The sequence below is a fragment of the Candoia aspera genome, chromosome 2, assembly GCF_035149785.1.
Source record: "Candoia aspera isolate rCanAsp1 chromosome 2, rCanAsp1.hap2, whole genome shotgun sequence".
NCBI classification, from domain to species: Eukaryota; Metazoa; Chordata; class Lepidosauria; order Squamata; family Boidae; genus Candoia; species Candoia aspera.
The window spans coordinates 51,590,423-51,615,309 of NC_086154.1; the positions used below are offsets into that span (position 1 = coordinate 51,590,423).

Below are 24,887 nucleotides of genomic sequence, written 5' to 3' on the forward strand. Positions count from 1 at the left end.
TCTTAGCTCTGAAGGAGTATTTTGCGTTGGGAAGTGATACGAGAGAAGGATGTTTCCTTCATGTCTGAGAGGTAGGCTTCTGTGAATGGGAATGCCTTAAAAACAGATCTCTCCTGCTGGTCTTAATGATCACATTTAACACAAGGTAGGTGATCACTCAGATAGGCAGACCTCAAACCAGGGCTTCCCAAACTCTTTCCTTCATCACCCAAAACCGCTTAACAGAAAGTCCTTTTTGCCCAATGTAGGTAAAACACTTTAAGTCAATTTAAATGGTTCATGTATCGTTATCCAAAGAAAAAACACTTTTACCCAGTTTTGCGTAACTTACCCAGGTTTGGGAAGCACTTCCTTAAACTATTTAAAGCTTTGAAAGTTGAGACCAGCATTTGACAAAAAAATGTGGATCTTTCAGTATGGGAATAATGCAGATACAATTCCATGCATCCTGGAGCAGCTTTTCAGCATTTTTAAAAGCAGCTGAAGCTTTTGCACATATAGATAGTCCAGTGTAGAGTATGGTGTAGCTAGTCTTGTTCTTTAAATGTGGTGTACATTTAGATAATAAAGGCAAAGATAATTTTCTAGATCAGAGTGACTCAGGAACTGTCATAGTTGGTACAGCGTAGCTAAGCAAAATATTATCCTCCTTACTGCTGCTACTTGACCATTCAGCTCTAAACTTGATCTTTCAGCTTGAAGCCTGATCTTTTAGGTGGTCATGACTCCTTCTAGAACATGTCAGACCCCTTCCTATAAGCCAAGCCTTCTGCTGACTAACAGAACCTCTGACTTTCTGGATTCAGGGTTGGCATGTTCACTTTTATCCACCATGTTAATGTCTCCAAACATGGTTAAAGATTCTGTTTCTTGAAATTAGGTGAAGGAACCAGTGTTGCTGAACTTAATCTGCATATTAGAGGCATTGCTTTCCAAAATGGATTATCTTACTGAGCACTTCCATGCATTCTTTAAGTAACAAAATAGAATTATGGGCTAGCAGCACTGGAGCTGAACAGTTGTTGCAACTCCTTGCATTTATGACCTTTGCAGGTCCGTAAAGCAAAGGAAAGCTGAGGTAAGATCATAAGCACAGGTACAGTTTCACTTAGGACTGCTTTGCTTAATGACCAAGTTGCTGGTCCCAATTAGGTCGCTAAACAAGGAGCACCTGTACCAAGGTGGAGCATACGCAGTGCCATTGAACTGTAGCAGCCCTTCAGTACCAAATACTGTCTTGCTATATTTTGGTGTAAATGCTGTTGTGGTAAAGGCGGGCTGAACAATGCCAGTGCAAGTTATTTTGCCAGTGTCACCTCTCAGCTGTGGCTGATATTTTAATATGGTAACAATCATGGCCTACAATTCTTGCCTTGATTCATTACTTACTATGTGGCTTCTGCCACCACCCAAAACTTTGCTTTTCCAGATAACAGCTGGCTTTGAAGCTTCATATCTTTGATCTCAAAAGAGACGTAGTGTTTCTTCTTTTATTATTATTTATTTATTATTCAAATTTAATTACCGCCCATCTCCCCCAAAAGAGGGACTCTGGGCGGTTTACAATAAAATCAAACTCCGATCATAAACGTTAAAATCTCATAAAACCAGACCCATTACAATTATTATAAAATGCAATAAATAAATATAACATCCAAGAGGGTATAAAATTCCAAGCTAGTGGGAGGGCCTCTAGGGTGTGAGCCACCCCCAAGAATTCTCAGACTTACTGGTCATCAGGATGTTCAGATAGCATGCATATTAAATATCAGTTGTATATGACGGATTCTAGTAATTTTGTGAGGATGAAATGTATATAGATAATCACTACTGAATGTTTTTTTCTAGTACAAAAGCAGAGGGTGGATATTATAGAAATCAAACAATTCACCAATATAAAGTTCATCTGTAGATTTTTTAAAATCAGAACTCTATAGATACCCGGAAGCAAGTAAATATATTTTTAAAAACCTGACTGCTGGTATGAAAGGTAATAGGTATTTGAAGTGTTGGCTGAGAAATCAGTTCTAATTTGTGGAATATATATATATATTATATATATTCCATTTATATAATTATAAATGTACATTCTGTCTTTCCACATAAAATGTGTAAGGCTACTGTTATTAAAAATACACAGTAAAGTAACTCATGATCACATTAGAGAGCAAACATAAAATATTTTATTAAAAGTTAGGTTGGCAATCAAAAATACATATTGAAATAAGTTGGTGTATTGAATATTACATGAATAGTCAAGTTTCAATCCCACTGCTTATCCTGGCTTGGCTTCCTTTGAATTAATCCATAAGCAATTTACTGATGTTTTGTAATACTTTACACTGTATAAACTGAATGTCATGCATTCAATCAACTGGAGACCTCATCAGTACTAGAACCTTGCAAGAGTTTAAGAGAGAAAATCTCCCTCTGGAATTTGGACTAAATACTTTTTTAAAAAAAAATAGGAAAAGGACTATCATGAAATACTGTTACCTACCTCAGCTTAATTTATATGCATGTGTTCATAACAGCCTCAAGCTCTTTTGTCTTAAATAAATACAATACTTTTATTAAGAACTGTATCTGTATGAATTGGTAGCATCCATTCCAGTTAAAAGCCAACATAACAATGAAGAATACTATTAAAGTGCCAACTTTACAAGGAGCTCATGGTGCTCTAGATAGAAAAAGATAACAGAAAAATCTCCTTTCCTCAAATGATAAAACTTGTACTAATCTGGAGAATGAAACTGTATCACTGTAAATTCAAGACAGACAAAAGAAAGTTCTTCACTCAACACATAATTCATTTATGGAATTTGCCAAATAAAATGTGATGGAGTTAAAATGGGATTAGATACATGTAGAAGAAATGAGACTTATTGCTAGCTATTATTCATGACAGCAATAAAACTATCACTTAGGAGGTTAAAAATAAGTCGGTGATATCTATATAGTGAGAGGACTTTTCGGTATGTAGACTTGTTTTGAAACAAAATATTTTTAATTAAAAGACAAACAGATTGACCGCCCTTTAAGGTTTCAAAACTTAAATAATGTTATAGGCAATTGTGCCCTTCATTATTTTAGATAGAGCTTCCAGGTTCATATGGAATGCCAAAAACAGAAAAATTTTACAGCTAACTTTGTGTTTGAGAAGATGCAGCAGATATACTAAAATCTTGAATTTCTTTACTATATTCTGTAAACAGCTCTCACTTTTGCCTCCAAGGGAGAAATGGGTCTGAAGGAAACAGGTCAATTCTGTGAATATAACAGTTAAATAAGGCTTGAGCTGTATTTTTAGACTAAGATGCAGATGTGGTTCTTGAATGGTATGCTGAAAGTACAATTAATATGGTGGTTCTTTGTGTATTTAATATTTTTCATTCTCTGTCACATTAAAAACTGCAATATGGCAGCCACTTCTGGTGAGACTATAGGTGTTGCATCTAAATCTGGGAGCAGGTAAAGAATTTAGCACAGTTACATCTATTACTGAAAGTAGTTGAGACATAATAATATAAATCTCAGTTGTTTTCCTCCCCCCGCCGAAATTTGCTTGCCCCAGCAAGACATATGAAAAATACTATCCTTCCTTCCTTGTACACCAACACTATTCACTATACTTCTCCATGCCTTTCTATCCTTGTACACCAGTGTTACTTCCACTATATCTATATACTGCTTCATATATTGCCTTTTGTTCTTTAAAACGCTCACCTCTCTGAGAATGTCTTCAACTCCATTCAACCGATTTCCTCTGATTCATTCACTTTTCCTTCATGTATTTGTTTTACAATTCAAATCTTATTTTATAATGACCAAACCACATCAACATACATCTTTAATACTAATCATTCACTTTTGTATTCACTTCCTTTTTAAATATATATATATTACAAATATAACTTTTATAATTCACTTAAATATAACTTTTGTATTCACTTCCTTTATATATATATATATATATATATATATATATATATATATATATATAAAGAATTTTGATTATTTATTTATTTATCTAATTTATCACTGCCCATCTCCTCCCGTCGGAGGCCTCTGGGCGGTTTACAACAAGTGATTAAAACCATCAGAATAATACAAAAAATAAAATACTATAAAAATACTATAAATAAAAATAAATAAATAATAGTAGTAATTATTATAATAGTATAATAAACTAATTATAATAGTAAAATCTAATATAAACTAAACTTAAAGAGGAAAAAAAGTAAAAGGTGCAAGGAAAAAGAAAGAAGAAAGAAAAGTAAAACTATAATAAAGGTAAAGAAAATATATAAAGAAGCAACTTCCAGCCTTCATCACAACAAATATAAAGAAATTTAGTGACTTTTCACCCCCTCTAAGGTTACAAACAATTATCTCTTCATTCCATATCCCATCTCTTATCTATAGACATATCCATAAAACATATTTTCAGTCCTGGTGTCAGCAGAAAGTCCATAAAGGTTTGTCAGAAGTAACAACATATCTTACGGTTATTGATCAGCCTTGATCAAATAAACCACCTTTATATTCCTTCCTTTTACTAAGTCATTCTCTTGGCCTGTCAGTTGTAAATCCACTTTTGATACCATCTCTAACTTGTCAAATGAAATTTGTTCTACACCTGTCATTTGTTCAATAACATATTCTGGACATAGTCTGTCCATGGAAGCAGACATCATTACTGACATTGTTGATACTATGACTACTAATTTCTGACTCCATTCTTCAAAAGTCTCCTTTAGTATTTTCATTGTTATAATGTTTTGCATCATTTTGTAGGCTTGTATTTTTCTCTTCTACTTAAAATCTATAGTCCCCTCTAGTGTCCAGTTCTTAAAATCATGCAATTATTTATCTTTGTTATATCATGCAAACACCAAACCAAGATTTACTGTATTTCCCACGAGAAGCTGTTTATTCTTTATAATTAGTTCCAAAAGTTTATTGTAAATGTTTCAATATTCCAAATTTATCTGGACCCATAGTCCATTTCTTCAGCAAAGGATCGTTACCTTGTCGTGATGCTGGAGCTTGAGCACCTCAATTGATGCCATGAGCTAAACTGTGAAGGGCCACCCAAGACGGGAAGGTCATGACAGAGAGGTCAGACTAAATGCGATCCCTGGGGAAGGTAATGGCAACCTTTGGTTGTTGGAAGTTGGCAGGAAGTTGCGAAGAGGTGCTCGCTTAACGACCCATGATAATGTCATGCTTTACAACCACATCGCTTAGCGATGGAAATTCTGGTCCCAAATGCCATCATAACTTGAGGACTACCTGTAGTTAATAAGCAATTTCCAAAAGCAATTAGCAAATAAGGTTAGCAAACTTAGTGCCCTTTAAAAGGCACTGCCCACGGTTGTAAGCAGGATGGCTATTCCCGTTGTCTCCCAGCACTCAAAGCCATGAGAGACTGCTGTCCTGCAGACTCCTTGCAAGGAGCAGCTGTCCAGAGTACATGCGGTTGATCTCCTCTCCTCTCCTTGTTCGGAGAGATTCCAAAGAGCTGGTCTACTCATCGGCTCCTTGTTCTTCGCAGCAGTTGTCAGCTCCGCTTTTGCAGAGACAGTCTGCCGTTCCTCCCCCGGAAGCCCCACATTTGTATTCACTTCCCCATTCATTGAGCATCCATTCATTCTTGACCCATTCTCTTCTTGTTTTAACACACATATTTCTTTAGTACTCCGTTCATATCTTCTAGCAGAATAATTGTGTCCTCTGAATTACGTTTATCAAAGCATTGCAGTTTATGCCAAAACTCATCTTTGGTTCTTCCATTATCACCATTTGCTGGACTATAAATGTAACTATCACTAACCTTAATATTTTCAAACATTAATTCTACCACTTTCATTCATAATTAAATCTATACCTTCATTTCCTGGCATATGTTCGTCAACACCACTCCACAAGATGAGATTTCCTTCATTTGGATTCTTTCTCTTTCTCTGTATTCTACAGACATACAACTTATAGATAGATAGATACAGATAATAGATATATACATACACACACACACATAAGTATATACGTGTGTGTGTGTGTGTGTGTGTGTGTGTGCGCATTTCATTTCATTTGTTAATTCTTGCTTTTTACCATTTATTCCTCTTACATCCCATTGGTCAGTCAAGGCTTTCACATTGTTTAGTAAAATAGGTAATGTAACATTTTGTGAACTAAGCTGTAAAGAAAAGATATATCAGTGGTTGATTAAAATGTAAGAAAGTAGTAGTAATGTTTATTCAGTCAGATTAAAATGTTTACAAACTGCTTAAATATATTTGGCTGAAGATCCAGATCAGTTGAACCTGACCTATGTAAATTGGTGCGTGTGTGTGTGTGTACACACACACACTGTAGAGGGAATAGGGAATGGCCTTAGAGGACGGGAGAAAGAGCTGCTACCAAGGCAGTGCTCAGGTAAGTGAGGCTTGAGCCTGGCCAAGAAAATAACTTCAAAAAACATTTCAGACAAGCCGCTTCCTAGATAAAATGTGGGAGGGGAAAGCACATTCACATTTGCAAGATTCTGTTACTGTAGCTGTTAGTAGTAGTCCTGAGTATATGGCATTGGTTACTTAGTCTGGTCTACCTTGTAGGGCTCTCACACACACACATGTACACACAAGCATATACATATGCTTATTGTTAAAACTCTGTTCCAACAGGTACTGCAATGGCTGCTGGAGTCTTACTGCAAAATGAGGCACCTTATTGTTCTCTGATAACCAGCAGCACAACCATGAATACAGGTAATTACTTTTTTAGTACATGAAGTTTGGCAGATAGGACCAGTTGTGGATAATAACACGGATGGGGTACTGGATTCACCTAAACTCTGAATGCAGAACTGAAGCAGGCTGTTTCAAGTTGATTCTATAGTTCCATTAGTTGAAACAGAATCCAGGTAAAGTGATCAGAACCAAATCAAAAACACGAATAGATTTTATGAATAATTTGTCACTACTGAGCCCAGGCTCTGTGCAAAAATTGCTACACCCTTTCACCTTTTGTTCAAGGATTCAGGAGAGAAAGGTGATGGAATCAAACAATAGGTCTGTAGTGGAAGCATTATTTCTAGACCATATAACTGCTTATGTAACACAACTCCAGTGCTAATCTATCTTGAAATATGGAAGGATTTGTCTTGCAAGAAAGGCATGTTAGCTGTCATTATACTGGAACTGTGAAACTTTAAAGCAGGTTGAGAAATTGTATGTAGGATAGGATGGATGATTCCAGGGAAGAGAAAACGAGAAAGGGAGGAAGCGCCATCCTTTTTTATTCTCATAATTCAGTTTTCCTATGTAGGAAGGAATGGCAGATCATAATTCCCATTCTTCCTTTTCCTGGAGAAAAATATTTCATGCATGATGAAGTAGAAAGCCAGGGCTTACTGTTTCATCATACGTAGGCTGCCAGTGTTCACGCAGAATGATTCCAGGAGTACTGGCTCTCTGCTTTGTCCCGCATGAATGAAACAGTTTGCATAGGACAGAGCAGGGAGTCAGGTCTCGCTATTTTGTCCTACATGGAATTGGTTCAACTGCCTCATGCCTTCCTTCATTGGGTAAAACATAGGACAGCTGAAGGAGCACAACTCTTATAGATGGTCTAACCTTGACAGTGGGAATGCAGCGCCCTTACTCAGTTTGAACATTTTTGTCCATATTGATACCATATGAAGCAGACTTGCACAACTTATAGAGGAAAAAGGGCCACATTGATAAATTAAAAATAATTGCAGGCCACAAAGGAATAGCTCGCATGGCAATCAGCTGTTTGGCAAATATCTCATGTGCGTATCTTACTCATGCTGATATTACTTTCTGATTGCACTATGTTCTGTCCAACTTACTTCCTCGGGATAACTGTTTCCTGAGTATTAAAAAGTTACTACAGTATTTGAGTGGTATGTGAGAAAGAATTTTCACTTATTGCAAAAGCAAATGTTTATCTTAATTGGATACTTAAGAACCATTTTATTGTGGAAGTAGATCTTTAACAAAAAAATTAAACAATGTGATATCTCAGTTTCCTCCAATAATATCTTAGCGATTTAGCTTAAGTTATTCCTTAGGTTAATTGCTTCATATACTTTCAAACTTGACATTAGGTTGGAAAATGGGCAACTGCACCAGAAGTTATGATGAAATAATAATTCTATGTAATAATAGGATAATACTGACAGCAGAGGAGAACAGATATTCACTGTTACAATTTGTAATTCTGATGCATCATTTTGGCAGAAGGTTTTAAGATCAATGAAGTTTTTTAAAAATAATATAATCTCTGTGTTCATACAGATTTCCAGTGACAACTAAAAAAATAATTTGGAGGACTAAGGATAAGCTCTGTGCTAGTGTGTCCTCTTGTCTCAAGCTTAGTTTAACAAAACAATCATGATTTTGAAATTCATTTAAACCACAATTTGTTTGTTTGCTAATCCAAATAGCAATTTGAGGCTTAATTAAATCAAACATTCATGCAAAGAAAGAACATAATGCATGAACACATTCTGTAGACATCCAGGTAGATTCCATCTGAATGCAACTTGCCTCATAAAGGCTAATACTTTATTCTGCTTGTTTAGGTTTATTGTTTCATATCCTTTGCAGAAACTGACCAGTAATTGCCATCTCATGAAAATTATTACCTGACTCCCACATGGCAGTGTTGTGGAATGTTATTGTTTGCATGAATAAAAACACCCTTTAATTTTGGCTATGGATTAAATTGATAGGTTTGATGCTCAATATGAATATGAATATCATATTTTCACTAGCTAAAAGTCATACTGTGTTCATTACAAATACTAAATGAAACAAAACCATTGGCAAGACATCAAGTGAATACAGTGGGAGTGAAGATGGTGAATTTTTAAGTGATATTAATAGCAAAGATATATGGCATTATAAAAACTGCCAAATTAGCATGGTATTGTCATAAACTCTAAAGTGCTACAAGATTTATGATATTGTACCTAGGAAATATTAGCTGATGCTGTTTGGTCCTTATCTCAATATTCTTAATAATTTGCATTCATACAAAAGTAATAAGTTTTGTAGCTTTTGGTATGAACTGGTTATTCATAGAGGATTATGCTCTTCTTGGCAGTTAGCTGTAGTACAGTATCTTCATTTTAAATCACACAAACATTAATACTTGATCCAAGACATTTGATATCTGTTGTACAGACTGTAAATGGTGCCTGTCATGTTGAAGTGGCAATCTGATTCTAGGCTAGTCTTATTTTTTAGAGGAAAAGAGAAAAATTAAGTAAGTGTTGTGTTAGAGTGTGATCTTGGATTTGTCTATTTATGTTGCTCTTTAAGCTTTATTGTCCCTGGTATTTTTGTTTTCTGTACACACTCAGTAAATTGTCTTCTTATACAGTTTGGAACCTCTTCATATCAGAGTCCCTCTACATTAGGACCAGACCAAAATCATCTTGTGTCTGCCCAGAGCCTTATATTGTATTTTATAGTTTTTCTATAGGAGGTCCTTTTAAGTTGCAGTCTGCAGTTAGAACAACTTTACAGTATATTTTTATTTCTTTTGCCACTGAATATTTTACACATGCCTGCTGAAACCCAAAAAGGGATTTTTACATTTTCTTTTTACTTTTTTAAGAAATAAAGTTTGATTCTATTTATACCTTGGGAGTTTCATCTGTCTCCTAATTTCCTTTGCCATATGCTTCAGTGCATAAGGCCAGGAGGTAGTGCTATTGAATTTATTTCCCTTTTTTCATTTCATTTTATTTTTTTCATTCACGTACATAGAGGCATAGAGGCTGTGTGAGTCCTATGTGGCTTACACAGCAGGATTGTGGGGAGGATGACAGGTAAAAGCACCCACCCAGAAGATAGATAGTGGCAGTGAGAATTACCAGACCACTTCACTAAGGAGGCAGAAGTAGGGTGTGTAGACTCCAAGGGCTTCTGCAAAGGGAGCTCTGAGATGTTAACTTTATGGGTTCAGCCCAATTCTGCCACTACAATTGTGAATACTGCTATGATTCTAATATAGCATTTCCATAATGCCCATTCAACACAGGTATTTGTGAGTTAACTTCACAAAGATTCTGAACCTTTAAAATCCTTTTCTATAAAGATTAATCAGAACTTTCCAACCCTTAATACTCTGTACCTAAATGCATTATATCTGCTTACTAAGTAGGCCCATTGCATTTGCTGGTTGGGGCAAATCTAATGCCTGATAGTCCAAAAGTCTTTCTTACCTGGTTTGTCATTTAAAAAATGTTGAAATGTTGTATATGGATGACCTTATAAAGATTGGGTTTCAGAGTATCCATTCTAATTCATAAGGACTTCCTCCACATTGATGTAGTGACAGGACCACGTTACTTGGGGAATTGTTTAACTTATGGATCACATTTTAGGTAAAGAAACTCAATTACTGGTGGGTAGCGTTACTACATTTCTAGGAATAACTGTGATACGGTTTCACATTTTTAAACTTGGCTAGAATGTAATACTTGGCATTGAGTTATACTTAAGAACATCAGCTTCTTCAAAAGAATGGCAGTAATTTTTAAAGAATACAGATAGAAACTAAAGTGTAATCATAGGACCATTCTTCCATGGAGTGGTAGGGTAGGTCTATTTTAAACAGTGCGTTTAGTTGTATATCTTTTTGCATGGTGGTCTACACAATCTAGAAGACAACAGCTAGAAATTCTTTTTGGTAATCAGTGCTTCCAGATAGCCTTTTCTTGCTGCTGATTAAATGCATGGGAACAATTGACTGGATAGTCTTTCAAACTCTTCTCTATCTTTGTAAACTCTTTCTTTAATGCTAGTGCTAAAAGCAAAATGTACGATAATTGCTTTGCTGACAAAATGAATATGTGATACAGTTTGGGGGGGAGAAAAGATTGTTCCTTTATAAATGTTTCTGCTTTTCATTTTACAATCCTACCTAAGTTGCTTGTTGCCTATATTTACATCTTTATTAACTTGAGATTACTTGAAGGATACAAAGTTCCAAAGGTCTTCAGAAGAATTGGCTATTGCTTGTGATGTTAAAATCAGTACTTCAAACTCCAGGAATCTTTTCTGTTCATAGGAAATAATTTTGGAATTTCTGGTCCATTTCAGAATTACCTGCTTTGAGTGATTCTAATCCTCATCAGTAGTAGAACAATTTGTTCTGCACAAAATCAATGTATATAGAATTTAGTTGCCAAAAGGCAGGCGTAGCTGCCACCAGTGAGTTCATTGTTGGTTTCTATGGAGACAGAGCAGCCTATCCTGAATGGCTGTTAAATCTTACAGAAAGATGCATGTCTCTGTATAAGTTCAGTACTGAGCCAGTGAGCTTTCTCATTCAGCTTCGCTCCTTACAGCGTATCTTAACGGCTTCAAGTAGCGGGTGACCATGCAAGGGTCACCCAGGAGGCGCTTGGCAGTGAATATTTTTAGCAACTTTTTTCAGGGCCGGAGACATTCTTCCTCTGATCCTCTTCTCCGAATACTTCAGAGGCGACGGAGCTCAGTTGTAGAGGTCCTCTCGACTTCTACACACAGGGTTATGGTGGCCATTTCCTCTGTAAGCCCTGAAGAGCTAAATGCTGCTTTCCATGAAAGAAAAAGTAAAGTATTGGCATTTTTATCATTCTACATTAATTCTGATCTTCTTTTATAACTAAGCATTTGAGCTGATCACATCACTTAATTGATAAAATAATACTGTATTATTTTAAAGCATTTTTAGTATATTGTTTTATGAGTTTGTTAATGTGAAAAAGATAACAGCTGTTATTAAATCTTTCTAGATAATGAGATGATCCTTCCTTTATTAAGGAAGTACTACATATACCGACATCAAGAAAGAAAAGTTGTCTTTTCTTAGTTCTTAGCAAATGTTTTCCTGATCTTGTTAATATTTGTCTTTTTATATTTGTTTTTCAGAATTCATTTTTGTTGGAAAGTTTTATTTTGTCTTGCCATTGTATGTTGTAGGAAGGTCTAGACGTCCAACTGCAAAATATACAAAAGTTGGAGAACGCCTTCGTCATGTTATTCCTGGTCATATGCAGTGTTCCATGGCATGTGGTGGCCGTGCTTGCAAATATGAAAATCCAGCTCGGTGGAGTGAACAAGAACAGGCAGTTAAAGGACTATATTCCTCCTGGTAGTATACAGCATTCATTTCTGCTACACTTCTAAAAATGTTACTTTTAAATATCTTATGAAGCAGTTTATAACTCTGTTGAACTAATTTCTGGATAAACATGCTTAGGATCAGACTACACATTCAGTGAAAGAAAAACCATTTGACATAGATTTAGGTGAGAAGCGTTTCAGAAATGCTGGACAGTCTGTACATAGTGTCTGTGTGTCCATGAGCTTTATGCTTGAAACATTTATATGCTAAAAATGTTGGTATGATTCAAACAAAGGCCAGTTGTTTTCATTTAGGCGTAAAACATACCTAATGCATTCTACTGATGTCAACAGAAACTAAATTCAACTTAATCCGACCCATTTTTATAGCTAAAGCATAGTTTTCATTATAGATATCTTGATTACAGACCTAAATGTAACTCAGTTTCAAATGTATTGATAACTTAATTGAACTTAAATGTTAAATTAGAAAGAAACCTGAATATAATGAAAGCATTGTCAAGTTTTTATTGACATTTATGTGTGGAATCATTTTATAAACTTTTTTAAAAGACCACTCTGAAGAAAGAAATGTTTTATATATGGATAAAAAGCTAGATGTGAATGCTGTGTTATCTCTGTTTTTATTATCAACATAGCTTGGCATCCATTAGCATTTTGTTATGCAAGTGTTTGATTAAACAAAGATAAAAGGCATTTAATGGTTTGAAAGCACAGTATGTAAATTGTTATGATTCATTTGCTAAAACAATTACACATGAGAGCTGCCTGAGATGTATTTTAAGTCCTATTTTTTCATGTCTTCCTTCCTCATCTCCTCAGGATAACAGATAACATACTAGCTATGTCTCGACCTTCCACAGATCTTATTGGGAAATATAATATTATTGAACAGTTCCAAAGGTAAAAGAAATTGGTAACAAATTACTAAAGTTCTTATGACACTGAAGCTCATCTCTTTTTCCCTCCCTGCATTGGTTCAGATAGTTTGTAGCAATTTATTCTCAAGTAAGAAAGAACATGGAATGGGGGTGGAAAAGACTGTGAAAGGATGCGTAGTTCAATAATGCATCATCTTTTTCTTTGCCTAAGATGTGACATAAAAACAATAATTAACCTTCAGCGTCCTGGGGAACATGCTAGCTGTGGGAATCCACTGGAACAAGAGAGTGGTTTCACCTACCTTCCTGAAGCCTTCATGGAGGCGGGAAGTAAGTTTGCTCCTGCTGCTGCTGTTCCTGGTTAATTATAAAGTGTGTTGCTTGCAAGCTCTTTCTGCCACCTACTTCTGAGGTTAAAAGCAGCGAGTTGAGGAATGTTTGTTGAAGAAAATAACATACAATAACATACAACTAATGAGAATGTAGAAAAAGAGATGGGAGCTATCATAAATGACCAAAGCATCCATAGAACTGACAGCTGAATATTGAAAGCTGCATCTGCTGATATCTGTAACAGTAATAGCAAATATTCACAAAACATTTCATCCATTCACAAGATAACAGGCATATATTTGCAGGCACTAACTGTGTGTGTGTGTGTTTTACAGATACATACATACCCACTTAATTAGCATCTGCTTTCATAAGAAGAGTTTTCCACACTCTACAAACAACCGTTGCTTGATTATTTTGAAAAGGATATAATTAATTTAGGAATACTGAGTGTGTATTTGTATATATGATCTGTGTGTGCATGTATACGCATACACGTAAACAGAGAGAGACTAATACATTCCCCCTCCATTATAGGTTTTATAAGCCAGTTTCTAAAGGAAACATCCTGCTGAGTTTGGAGTGTAACATTTGAAATGCTATAAAAAAATATAGAATTCAGGAAAAGCTTTCAATTTCTTCTACTACAGATCTTAACAGTGTTGTAGTCAGGATACACTGAGTTTTGTTTGGTCTTCTAATTATAATGTTCTATATATTTTTTCTAGTTTATTTTTATAACTTTGGATGGAAGGATTATGGAGTAGCTTCTCTCACTACTATCCTCGATATGGTCAAAGTGATGACCTTTGCCTTACAGGAAGGGCGAGTAGCTATTCATTGTCATGCAGGACTTGGAAGAACAGGTACAAATACTCAACTACTTGTTTAATCAAAATGTATTTTTCTAAAATTCAGTATTAAACTTTATGCACAAAGTATTAATTGTTGAAAACTATTTGCTTGCTGGCATTTCTTGGATTTTTTCTTGGAAAGTGGCCCACGCTTCTTTTAAACTGCTTTTTATGTTCAAAGAAGAAATAGAGGATTTAGCATGAGAGCTTCTATGAAGATTAAAGAGAAATCCTTGTTTTCAACTTTATTTCAGTGGTCATTATTTCAAAAGAAAACAAAACTCTGCAGTAGAGGTTTAGTTATTTCCAAAAATATTACTCAAAGGAATAAGAATTCATTAATGCCCTTAAATAGAAATGCAAACAATAATGCCTTCTATCTCTATCTGGATACCTACCATTTGGAAATATTTGTTTGAATATTTATTTTGAAGAATTTTTCCCATCTCCACCCCCAAAGCAGAGAGAGCATTTCTAGGAAAGCTTAACGATAGCCTTCTTTGACCTTTATTTCCTCAGCAAGTAAAACTCTCTGCTTCAAAATGCTTTCCCCATCTGTGATCTCTGACTTTGTGTGCAATTTATTCATAAAATCAGCTTGTTTAATGAATAAGTTTCAGTATATAATGTTCAGGTTAATTTTTAAAGTACTTTTAAGTAGTATGTGGAGAAAGAGAGAAGGAAAGAGAAAATATCTAATTCTTACAATTGATGGGAATTTATCTACTGATAGATAACAGTCTACTGGGATATAAAGGGCATCCATGTGTTGTTTTCTGAGATTATCACTGTTTTATTTTAGCCTTTACCTCAACTGTTTTTATGTTTTCCTTTCCAGGTGTCTTGATAGCTTGTTACTTGGTTTTTGCAACAAGAATGACTGCAGACCAAGCAATCCTTTTTGTCAGAGCAAAAAGGCCCAATTCCATTCAGACTAGAGGACAGTTGTTGTGTGTAAGGGAGTTTTCACAGTTCTTAATTCCGCTAAGAAACGTTTTTGCAACCTGTGAGCCCAAAGCACACGCAGTGACCCTTTCCCAGTACTTGATCAGGCAGCGGCATTTGCTTCATGGATATGAAAGCAGACATCTCAAGCATGTGCCAAAACTTATTCATCTTGTTTGCAAATTGCTGTTGGATTTGGTTGAAAACCGGCAGGTGATAGAGGAAGAATTAATAGATACGCCAGACCTGTCAGCTGAAATTGAGGAGACAGTTTCCCAGTTAGCTTCTACGGAGCTTGATAAGGAGTTAACAAGGCAAGACAGTAGTACTTCAGAACCATTCTCTCTCTCAGGATCAAATCCTCTTCATCCCAGGGAACATGAATTTGACCCTCTTTGCAAAAGGAGGAACGCTGATTACTTTCTGCCTCTTAGCCATTCAAAAAGGCGCCTTTGCTATAGTGACTCAGATTTAAGAAAAGCTGCATTTATCGCTGAGCAAGGAGAAACGCTATGGTCAGTGCCTGTGCAAGTGCCACTCTGCAGCAAATCTAACCCTCCAAACAAGGTGGACAATTATCAGCCTCTTCACAATGAGCTAAACCAAGAAGTCTTAATTCGTAATACATTTACTTTCTCAACTCAGGGAAAATCAAATCTAGAAAGAAAAGAAGACGATCCTTTTGTTTGCCATAGACCTGTACATCCAAAAAGAGTACTGCGTAGTAAAACCTTTTCTTCAGGCCTTGTGTATGATCGGAAAGAAAAAAAAGAGGAGGAGGAGGAGGAGGAGGAGGAGGAGGAGGATCTAAAAGCATTGAGCTATAATCCTGTGAAAAAAAATACTTACAGTAAAAGAATGTCATCTGAAGATTCAGGCTCTTCTAAAGCAGAAAACGAGATCTGTGATATCAGAGATCTCTCAGAAACAATCCCCCACATCGTTGTGCAATCAGAACTAAATCTAGAAGCACGGAGATTTTTGGCAGCCAAAGCCCTGGCAGGTCTAAATGAATTTATGGGAGCAGAAGAAGTGAAGTATAAAGTAGAAATGTGGCAGGTAGTTCCATTTTGTAATATTTTTATCTATCAGTGATGTATCCATTAGGTAACACGGGGAGGATGTGCCTGGTTAGGAGCAGTTGAGATCTTCTATTTCCTAAGCCTTGGTGATGAGAAATAAAGAGCCCCCGTGTTGTGTCTTTTCCTTTTGAATAGGAACTAGGGAGTGCAGCCTAAAATTAGAATGGATATGGAAGAGCCAAATAGACTACGCTCTCCCTCCCCAAACTTTTTAATGAATGCAATGCAAATTAAAGGTAAAACTGCACTTTATGATGCCAGCAATTTTCCCTCAGGTGCCAGTGTGGGCACAATGTATTTACATGGGAAAGAGTTGGAAGGAGGTTGTGAACTGCTCTTTCTGTCTCCTGATTATCTCTTGCCAGTGTCTGGGGAGTGGAGAGATTAGCATATACAGCTGTCACTGCAGCATGCACCATTTTGCGGGGAGCATTCTTTGCAAGAATTTGTGGCTTTAATGCCTTTGGCTCTAGGGAGGGACACTAACAGCGTGTATCTTGAATGCCCCCCCCTTGCATTTTTGCTATCTAAATAGACCAAAAAACAGAATCTGACTTTTGTTCCATGCTCACGGATTCTCCAGCAGAAAACAGAAGCCGCCTCTTTCTACAGTCTCATTTTCTTGGCACACGCAGAATGGGAATATATAAGCCACACTTCAGGGGTTGGCTTATGATCATAATCACCTGAAGGAAGAGCAAGCCCCCCGCCACTGTCAGCAGACTAGAGATTGTCTGAAGAGAAGAGCCAGTAATGTGTAGGGGTCTAAAGATTGGAACAAACATGGAGAACTATTATGTGTAGAACAGGTTGCTGTCTTCAGAACACCTTCCCTCAGGTGTATAAATATCTGAATAGTGACAGAGACCGAGCAGGTGGAAGGTCAGTAAACATTACCCAACTATTTTCTTCCCCATGATTACGGTGTTACAAAAGACAAGGCTTCCAGCAGCTGTTTTTGCCAAGAAATAATGCAGTCCTGTCTTAAGATTACTAATGTAAATGCAGTTAATAGAAAATTTATGTAGATGTTTTTCTTTTGTTAGAAAGAACTGAATACTCAAAATGGAGCCTGGGATAAAATATGTACTGAGAGGGATCCTTTTATTCTCAGTAATGTGATGTGGTCCTGGATAGAGCAACTTAAAGAACCTCTTCTAACCAAAAATGATCTTGAGGTATTAGCCAAAAATAATACAGACTTTCAAGAAGCATTCAAACTGCTAGAAAAGGTAAATAACTTGTGTATCTGTTCACATCTCTTTGTCAGCAGCAGCAGCAGCTGCAGGTTCTTACTGCTTTCATGAGAATGATGAAAGCAGTTGTGCCATCCTATCACTTGCTGATCTCTGCAAGCTTGCACATGTGTGCAGTGTTGTGACTCCTGTAGAACAGTGGCAGGTTTGCATCATGATGTTACGATGCTGCTTTTGTCAGCCTGACCCCCTTTGCCTCCCCAGATGAAGCTGCTTGATATTTTACCCTGCTTGTATACAGTATGTGAAAAATGAGTGGTTTATTCATATGTTTGGGCGTACTCATATATTGTATAAGTTTACCATCCTGGTATTCAGGGGGAGAAATGAGTTGCATTGAGTAAAAGTACAATATACACTTGCTTTAAAACCAGAGGAATTGAAATATATCAGTAGTTGAATGTCCTGTTGCAGAATGAATGGGAGGCAATTTATTCTGCTTACTATACTTTTAATAGATCTACAATACAATCTTCTGTCTTACGTAACTGGTATTTGCTTCTAAGTTACTGTACATCTTTCTTGTTATATTAGTGGTAGCCACTAGGTAATTATTTCATTCTTTATCATATATTTCTTCAAAGGTAGTTTTTGCATTTCTTTGCAGGTATTTTTTTTGCAGAAAAATGAAAACAGACCTGTTCTTGATTTTGTATGAATGATGCATGAGCTTTTATATCTATTTCTTTGACTTGATGTTGTCCGTGATCTTCTTTTGCTGATAGCATCCTTTTTTCTCTTTTAATAATATATACTGATAGATTGAGAGCTAGTTTGGTCTAGTGGTTAAGACCTAGCAGTTTACTGAGTGGGAATGGGGAAACCTAAGTTACAGTCCTGGTTTATGCACAGAAGCCAGCAATGTGACCTTGGGCCTGTCCTCCTATGTCAGCTCTAGGAAGAAGGCATGACAAACCACTTACAAAAAGGTTGCCTAGAAAACTTCATAGACTTCTCCATGTAGTTGCCAGGAGTCAAGTCTGATTTGAAGGCAAATCAGAGGGTGGAGGGGCGGCACGGAAGCCATCTGGGTGATCTTGGAGCAGTCATACTTTCTTGTCATTATATATAGATACGAATACAGGTAGCCCTCGTTTAGCAACTAAAGGGACCATCTCACCCCCGCTACATTAACCCGTCCCACCTGATCATGCAGAGAGGGCTTGCTACAGACCCCGTCCATAAGAGAATTCCATCTGGCAGGGTCCAGGAGGTGGGCCTTCTCTGCAGCAGTTCCTGCCCTTTGGAACATCCTTCCCCCAGAGGTGAAACAGGCCTCCTCGCTCCTGGACTTCAGAAAACAGCTGAAGACCTGGTTTTGCTGCCTTACCTGGAGTGGGGAGAGGAAGAGCCATTCTTGGGGCTGGTTGGTTCCCTAGTCCTGCCGGGACCAGTTTTATCCTCTTATGGGTTGAATTAGATCTTCTGTTACTTGGATTTCATTGCATTTTACATTTATTGATTATTGGTATTATTTATGATTTTATTTAATTTTAAATTGTTTTCATTGTGAACCGCCCAGGGTCCCCCGTGTGGGGGAGATGGGCGGTGATAAAAATATGATAAACAAACAAACAAACTGCCTTGTTGGCGACTGTTCGCAGTTATGATGGTGATGAAAAATTAACTTTATGACCAATCCTCGCCTTTATGACCTTCACGGGTCTGTAAATCAAAGGAAAGCTGAAGTAAGCAGTCTTAAGCAGTCGTGGTTTCACTTAGAGATTTAATGACCGAATTGCTGGTCCCACTTGTGGTTGCTAAACAAGGACTATCTGTATGAGACAGGTTAGGAGAACTTACTAGTGCACACCATATTGTATGTCGTTTTCTTCGTACTGTTAGCCAAAATTGTCCAGTAGGTATGGGCTAGAAGAAGGAAGCAATTCCTGTCTTAAGTTATTAGGAGACAATGCTATTGGAGCAATTTTAGGAGAAATGTTACTTTTTGCTTATTGCAGGGTTTTTCTATGGTAAGATATATGTTCAGACTTTGAGTGCCTGTCCACCTCACAAAGATTTCAACAGCAGTCCTTGGAGAAGACTCATGTTAACAGTAATATGTAAGAGGGTGCCTCCTCTTCTTTGCTCCGAAATGGTTGCATTCTTTTCCTTCAGCAATGGAGTTAAAAAGCATCTCTTTAAATGTTCCTTTTAAATGGCTAGATTATAAATGTTATGCAGTGTTCTTTATGTATTTTTTAATCATTTTACTGATTTTAAGTTATGTTAAAAATCATTGGATACTATCTTGAAGACATTTGTGGAAAGGAGTTATATATATTTTTAACAAATATTAAGTAAATACATTTCCTGTTAGTTACATTTCATTATCAGGTACGCTTAAATGAACAGAATTGTAAGATCCAAGCTTATTAACCTTTTGTGAATGGAAGGACTCCTTCCATTCAGGTAGTGAATCAAGATCAGGTGGAGAAGTTGATGATATGATTCCTTCTCTTGAGACCCCCTCCCTTATTTGGGGACTCTCTTTCCACACAGTTTCAAATGTTGCTTGGAGCTATAGAACCTGAGGGAGTAGTTCCTGTCTTCCATCCCTTCATCCATTGATAGTTGTAGAGTACAGCTGGCATCCAAAGGGTCAACTCCAGAGGACTTACGTCTTGCTTAACTTGGTATTGAATTGTATCTTATTTGCCTTCAGTGTTGCTCTCTATAATATCTAATAATCTGATTTGTGCTTCCTCAGGGAAAATATCACACCGTACTGTGTATCTTAAACTGTGTGGTAAGTTTACAGAGAATACCAACAGATGTGGAAGAGCTGCTGCTTAATCGTGCCATTAAAGCATTAACCAAGGCAAGTAGCATATGACTGTGGCCTCTTTTATAAATACATCAACAGCTGTCGATCAACCTACAATACTAATCATAATCCTGATAATATTTTAGATTTTTTAATCCAGCCTTTAAATAACTCAAGGTGGCGAATATACCTAATAATCCTTCCTCCCCCTATTTTCCCCACAATAGCAACCCTGTGAGGTGAGTTGGGCTGAGAGAGAGCGACTGGCCCAAGGTCACCCAGCCGGCTTTCATGCCTCAGGCGGGACTAGAATTCAGTCTCCTGGTTTCTAGCCTGGGGCCTTAACCACCAGATCAAACTGGCTCTCAATAATAATTAATAATTGATATAATTAATAATAATCCTCTGAATAATAAAGTATTCAAACAGATATTTCTTGTCAAGAACTTGAATTGTATCCTCCTTGTACTGAGACCAATTTATAAGTGGATCCTCATCTATTTAAGACTGTAGAATAATGACTATGCAGCTTCATATGGAGTTTGCCTTATAGCTTATTAATTTCAACAATTTATGTAACGCTTTTGATAGTGGAGTTATTGGAACTTTGATCGGTTTAGTCTGAGGACAGGTTTATGATAAGAGGAAAAAGAGGTATGATTTTAGAGTCTTTCATACTGTGGGCCATTGCCTTAATATCTTAAACCTTTTGCAATCGGTGTACAGAGCATGGATGAACATTTCTGGGCTATTGCATTTGCCTCAACAAAACATATCAGAGGCTACAGCTCAACACAATCCTGTATATACCTTCTTTCTAATATTGTGGATTGGCAATAAAGCAGTTTCACTTTTTCCTCATGTTTATGTATCTGTTGCTTTTGGTTCATTCCAATTTGAGAATATATATATATATATATATATCATATCATATATCATATATCAGCAGTAAAATTTGTGTTTGTTTTGCATATTTCCCCCAGACACACATTTTTGTCTGCAGTGCACTTTTGTCTGTGTTACAGTATGTTGCATTTGGTTTGCAAGGCTATTTTGCAAACAATTTCCCTGCAGTTTTGTGATTTTCTATATATTTATTTTAAATATTTCCTTCTGTAATTTTTAGGCAGATTTTATATGCATGGCAAACTGCACTGCAAAATTTGGAGAAGTACAAATATTGAAATATTAAATTTCAGTTTGTGTATTGATTCAGAAATGCAAGCAAAACGTACTTCTTCTCCACCTCTTATTTTATGCATACGCAACTACAGTCTCTCTCATGTGTACACACATTATTATTTGGAGAGGAGAGGGAAAGTGATCTGTTTTCGCTCAGTAAACCTGGGACTGGACTAAAGCGTCATCTTCCTGCCTTCCTCAGCAGTATATATCACCTCTGCCCAGCAGATGGTTGATCTGCTGCATAGAGGGGGAAATGATTAACAGTGGCTGTAAGTTGTTTGTATGGAGTCCAAAGTTGAAAGTGAGCTGAAAGAATTCATATTACCTCACTCTGGCACATCCATGTTGTCTTTCCGCACAGGGAATCTAAAGAAAGAATAGCACTGAAAGGAAATGCATATGGCTCTGTATGCTTCAGTCGGTATTACTGTTTACATTGATAACACGGGCTTCTTCATTATTCTTTTTTCACATGTGACAAGAGTCAGGGCAGGTTTATAAAAAATGTAGGAAGTTGTACCACTTACACATTGCTTCTGCCTAGTTGTAAGAAAAAAATATATAAAGTACAATATACGTCTCATTAACATTTGCTTTGATAATAGCTGAAAGAAAAAGGTAATTTAGCAGAACTTTGAATAATTCAGCAACAATATTTTACATATAGCTCCCATTATTCTGTTTATTAGTCTACATCTTATTGACATTATAAAGTAGTATATTTGAAACATTATAGGTAAAACTATATAAGCTGAGGGTTTTAGTATCAGATAAATATATTTGCCATTGAGTCCTTTCTATTTTATATTATTCTACTGGGATAAAACCTAATGTTTCTTATGTTTTGTAAGGTAACTTTAAGTTTGTTTTCAGCAGATGGATTGTGATTCTGAAAGTGGATCAGATGTTTACAGCATTTTAAAGAATGTTTTCAGACAGATACTGGAACACCAAAGACAATATGCCAGTGAAGAAACTGAAAAGCTTTTATGATGTTTACATTTCTAAGCTACAGTTTTTTGTAGTGCTGAAAAATTACTTTTCTTTTGCATCCCCTGTTTTGCATTAACTAAATTTCTGTTAATGTTGTTCATTAAATACCTGAAGGTTGTTTTCGTATATATGTATATAAATTGTTATTTAATAGCTTGCTGTTTTTGTGATTGTAATATGGCATTTTGGTTTCGAATATTGCATAAAAATGCAATGCAGTTTTTCAATGATAAGTTATTGGTTGGATCGAGGAGAAGAATCCCTTTGTCCCAGGATGGGGTGATCTTCACTGATTCTTCCTTTCCCATGTGTCACCAAGAATCTGTTCAGGAGGGCTAGGGATGCCTCCAGAAGTATGGAGGTGACGGTGTTGGGAGCTGTAGGGGGAATCAGCAAAGATGGCCTTTCCTTCACCACTTTATTCTTCAGCAGGAATGGTTTGAACAGCACAATGTCAGTTTCTGTTCCTATTGGCAGAATAAAAGCTAGATCCAACCTGCTGTTTTCCACATTGGACTGTTGCCATAATTCACTGCCATAATATGCTATGGTTTATTCAGTTAAATATCTGTGTATTAAAACTCTTAAGCATAACTGTTGTTTACATTAGTAGTATTATGTTTTACTTTGTGATTAGTAAACACTGAGTGATATAAATGACTGTAGTACAACTGTATGGCTTTTCCTTGGTACCATAAAAGAACTGATTGCAATGCCAAAATAGATTTGTAGCAAGAAAATATAAACATGACTTCAAGTAAGAAGTTGGACAGCTGCCAGCCCATAAATGGTTATGAGAAAGTTGAAACTTTCTATTTTTTTAAATAAAATACTGTAAATGTTAAAAGTGAGATCTATGTTATAGTAGCTCAAAAATTAAAAAAAAAAACAAAATAAATATTTACAATGAAAACTGTTCCTGGTTGTTGTTAATAAATCAGGGTTTCTTACCTCATTAGGGCAGTAATATTCCAAAAGATTATATAACATAGTTATCTGTTGAGGCAGGAAAAAAAAAGCCACGTTTTAGTTGTCCTCATGGTTACTGACATTCTTGTTTTATCTTTTCATTCTAGTTTTATCTTAACCCAGATAAATATTTAAATTCATTCCAAAAATATCAAGTGTCACTTTGTTACTTATATAGGATCTCAGTACAAAAGGGACTAGAAAGGGATTTTATTTTGACTATGAGATCTAGGTTATGAAAAATAGAAGACCATTTGCTTCCTGGCAAACTCTTGCTTGCCCAGTATTTTGCACAGCACTAATATAAAATATCCTCTCAGAAGCAGGACTGATAGCAGAATCCTTGACAATAAGATATGATGGGAACCTTCTACTGTAGATGTCCCTTCAAGAAGATCCTGGTTTCTGTCATTAATAACTGTTAATACAATTATTGAATTTAGAAATCTGAAAGGGACTCGAAATTATTTTTGCCAACTAGAAGATAGAAGCGCTGTAGGTTTCTAGAAGAACTAGAACATAAGGTTTCATTTTTGTCTGCCTTCCTCACAAGTCTTGCTTCTGTTCTAATAAGAATTGGTCTCTTCCATCCCTTCACCTTAGTAGCTCTGAGAGATAACTCTGCATTTCTGGAAGTGGAATCTGTTCCCATGGCAGGATAAAAGCTAGATCCAACCTGCTGTTTTTCACATTGAACTGTTGCCATAATTCACTGCCAATAATATACTATGGTTTACTATTGGCTATTGTATGTGGGACCAAAAAAACCCATTTTTGATAATCAGTGATGTTACTGGCTCTATCAGACCCATAGTAGCCATATTCACATCTATTGTAGTAGTACTAGATGGAGTACTAAAAGTACTGTGGGCTAGATTTCATCAGATTTTTTATTATTTATTTATTAAACAGATTTATAAGGCCTCCCAACTCACACACAGCGACTCTGGGCAGCTTACAGAATTAAATACATAAGAGCTTTGATGGATCAGACTGATGGTCTACTCAAGCATTCTGTGTGCCAAACGAAGGGCAACTCAATGTCTTCTGGATACTCCCAAACAGGAGAGGAAGGCAACAGCCCTCCTCCACTATTAATCTAGTAACTCTATTTAAGGCATGTCACTCATGGTTGTGTAAAGAGCCATCAAGCCTAGTAGCTATGGATAGCCCAATACTCCATCCTTGCTTGGGATGGGAAAGGTAACACCTCCACCTGGGGATGGTTGGCACCATAGCACCCACTACTGATTGGGATTCCATCTCTTCTTGGGTTTTATATCTATTCATTCTATTTATATTTCTAGATTGTAATTTTAGGTTATTTTTTATTGTAAACCGCCCAGAGTCCCCCATTGGGGGAGATGGGCGGTGATATAAATTAAACAAATGTGTGGAGTCCCCTTCAAAAACCATTCAAAATGGTGGCCATCTCCACATTCCTTTAATCAG

At 36.4% G+C, this 24,887-nt stretch overlaps 1 protein-coding gene across 2 annotated transcripts in view; it reads left to right on the top strand.

Annotated features, from left to right (window-relative positions):
- PTPDC1 (protein tyrosine phosphatase domain containing 1) overlaps positions 1-23,361 on the top strand; it is a 40,533-nt gene extending 17,172 nt beyond the window's left edge. Inside the window, exons 2-10 of one of the 2 annotated variants that reach the window (XM_063291809.1) lie at positions 6,687-6,770; positions 12,006-12,177; positions 12,993-13,073; positions 13,263-13,381; positions 14,113-14,250; positions 15,077-16,242; positions 17,312-17,497; positions 20,232-20,342; positions 22,350-23,361. In XM_063291809.1, the coding sequence (XP_063147879.1) occupies positions 6,695-6,770; positions 12,006-12,177; positions 12,993-13,073; positions 13,263-13,381; positions 14,113-14,250; positions 15,077-16,242; positions 17,312-17,497; positions 20,232-20,342; positions 22,350-22,466 (2,166 nt within the window). In that variant the 5' untranslated portion in view covers positions 6,687-6,694 and the 3' untranslated portion in view covers positions 22,467-23,361. Of the gene's footprint in view, positions 1-6,686; positions 6,771-11,421; positions 11,636-12,005; positions 12,178-12,992; positions 13,074-13,262; positions 13,382-14,112; positions 14,251-15,076; positions 16,243-17,311; positions 17,498-20,231; positions 20,343-22,349 lie in introns of those variants that run through there. The other variant, XM_063291808.1, reaches the window with a different exon arrangement.
- The last annotated feature ends 1,526 nt before the right edge of the window (positions 23,362-24,887 follow it).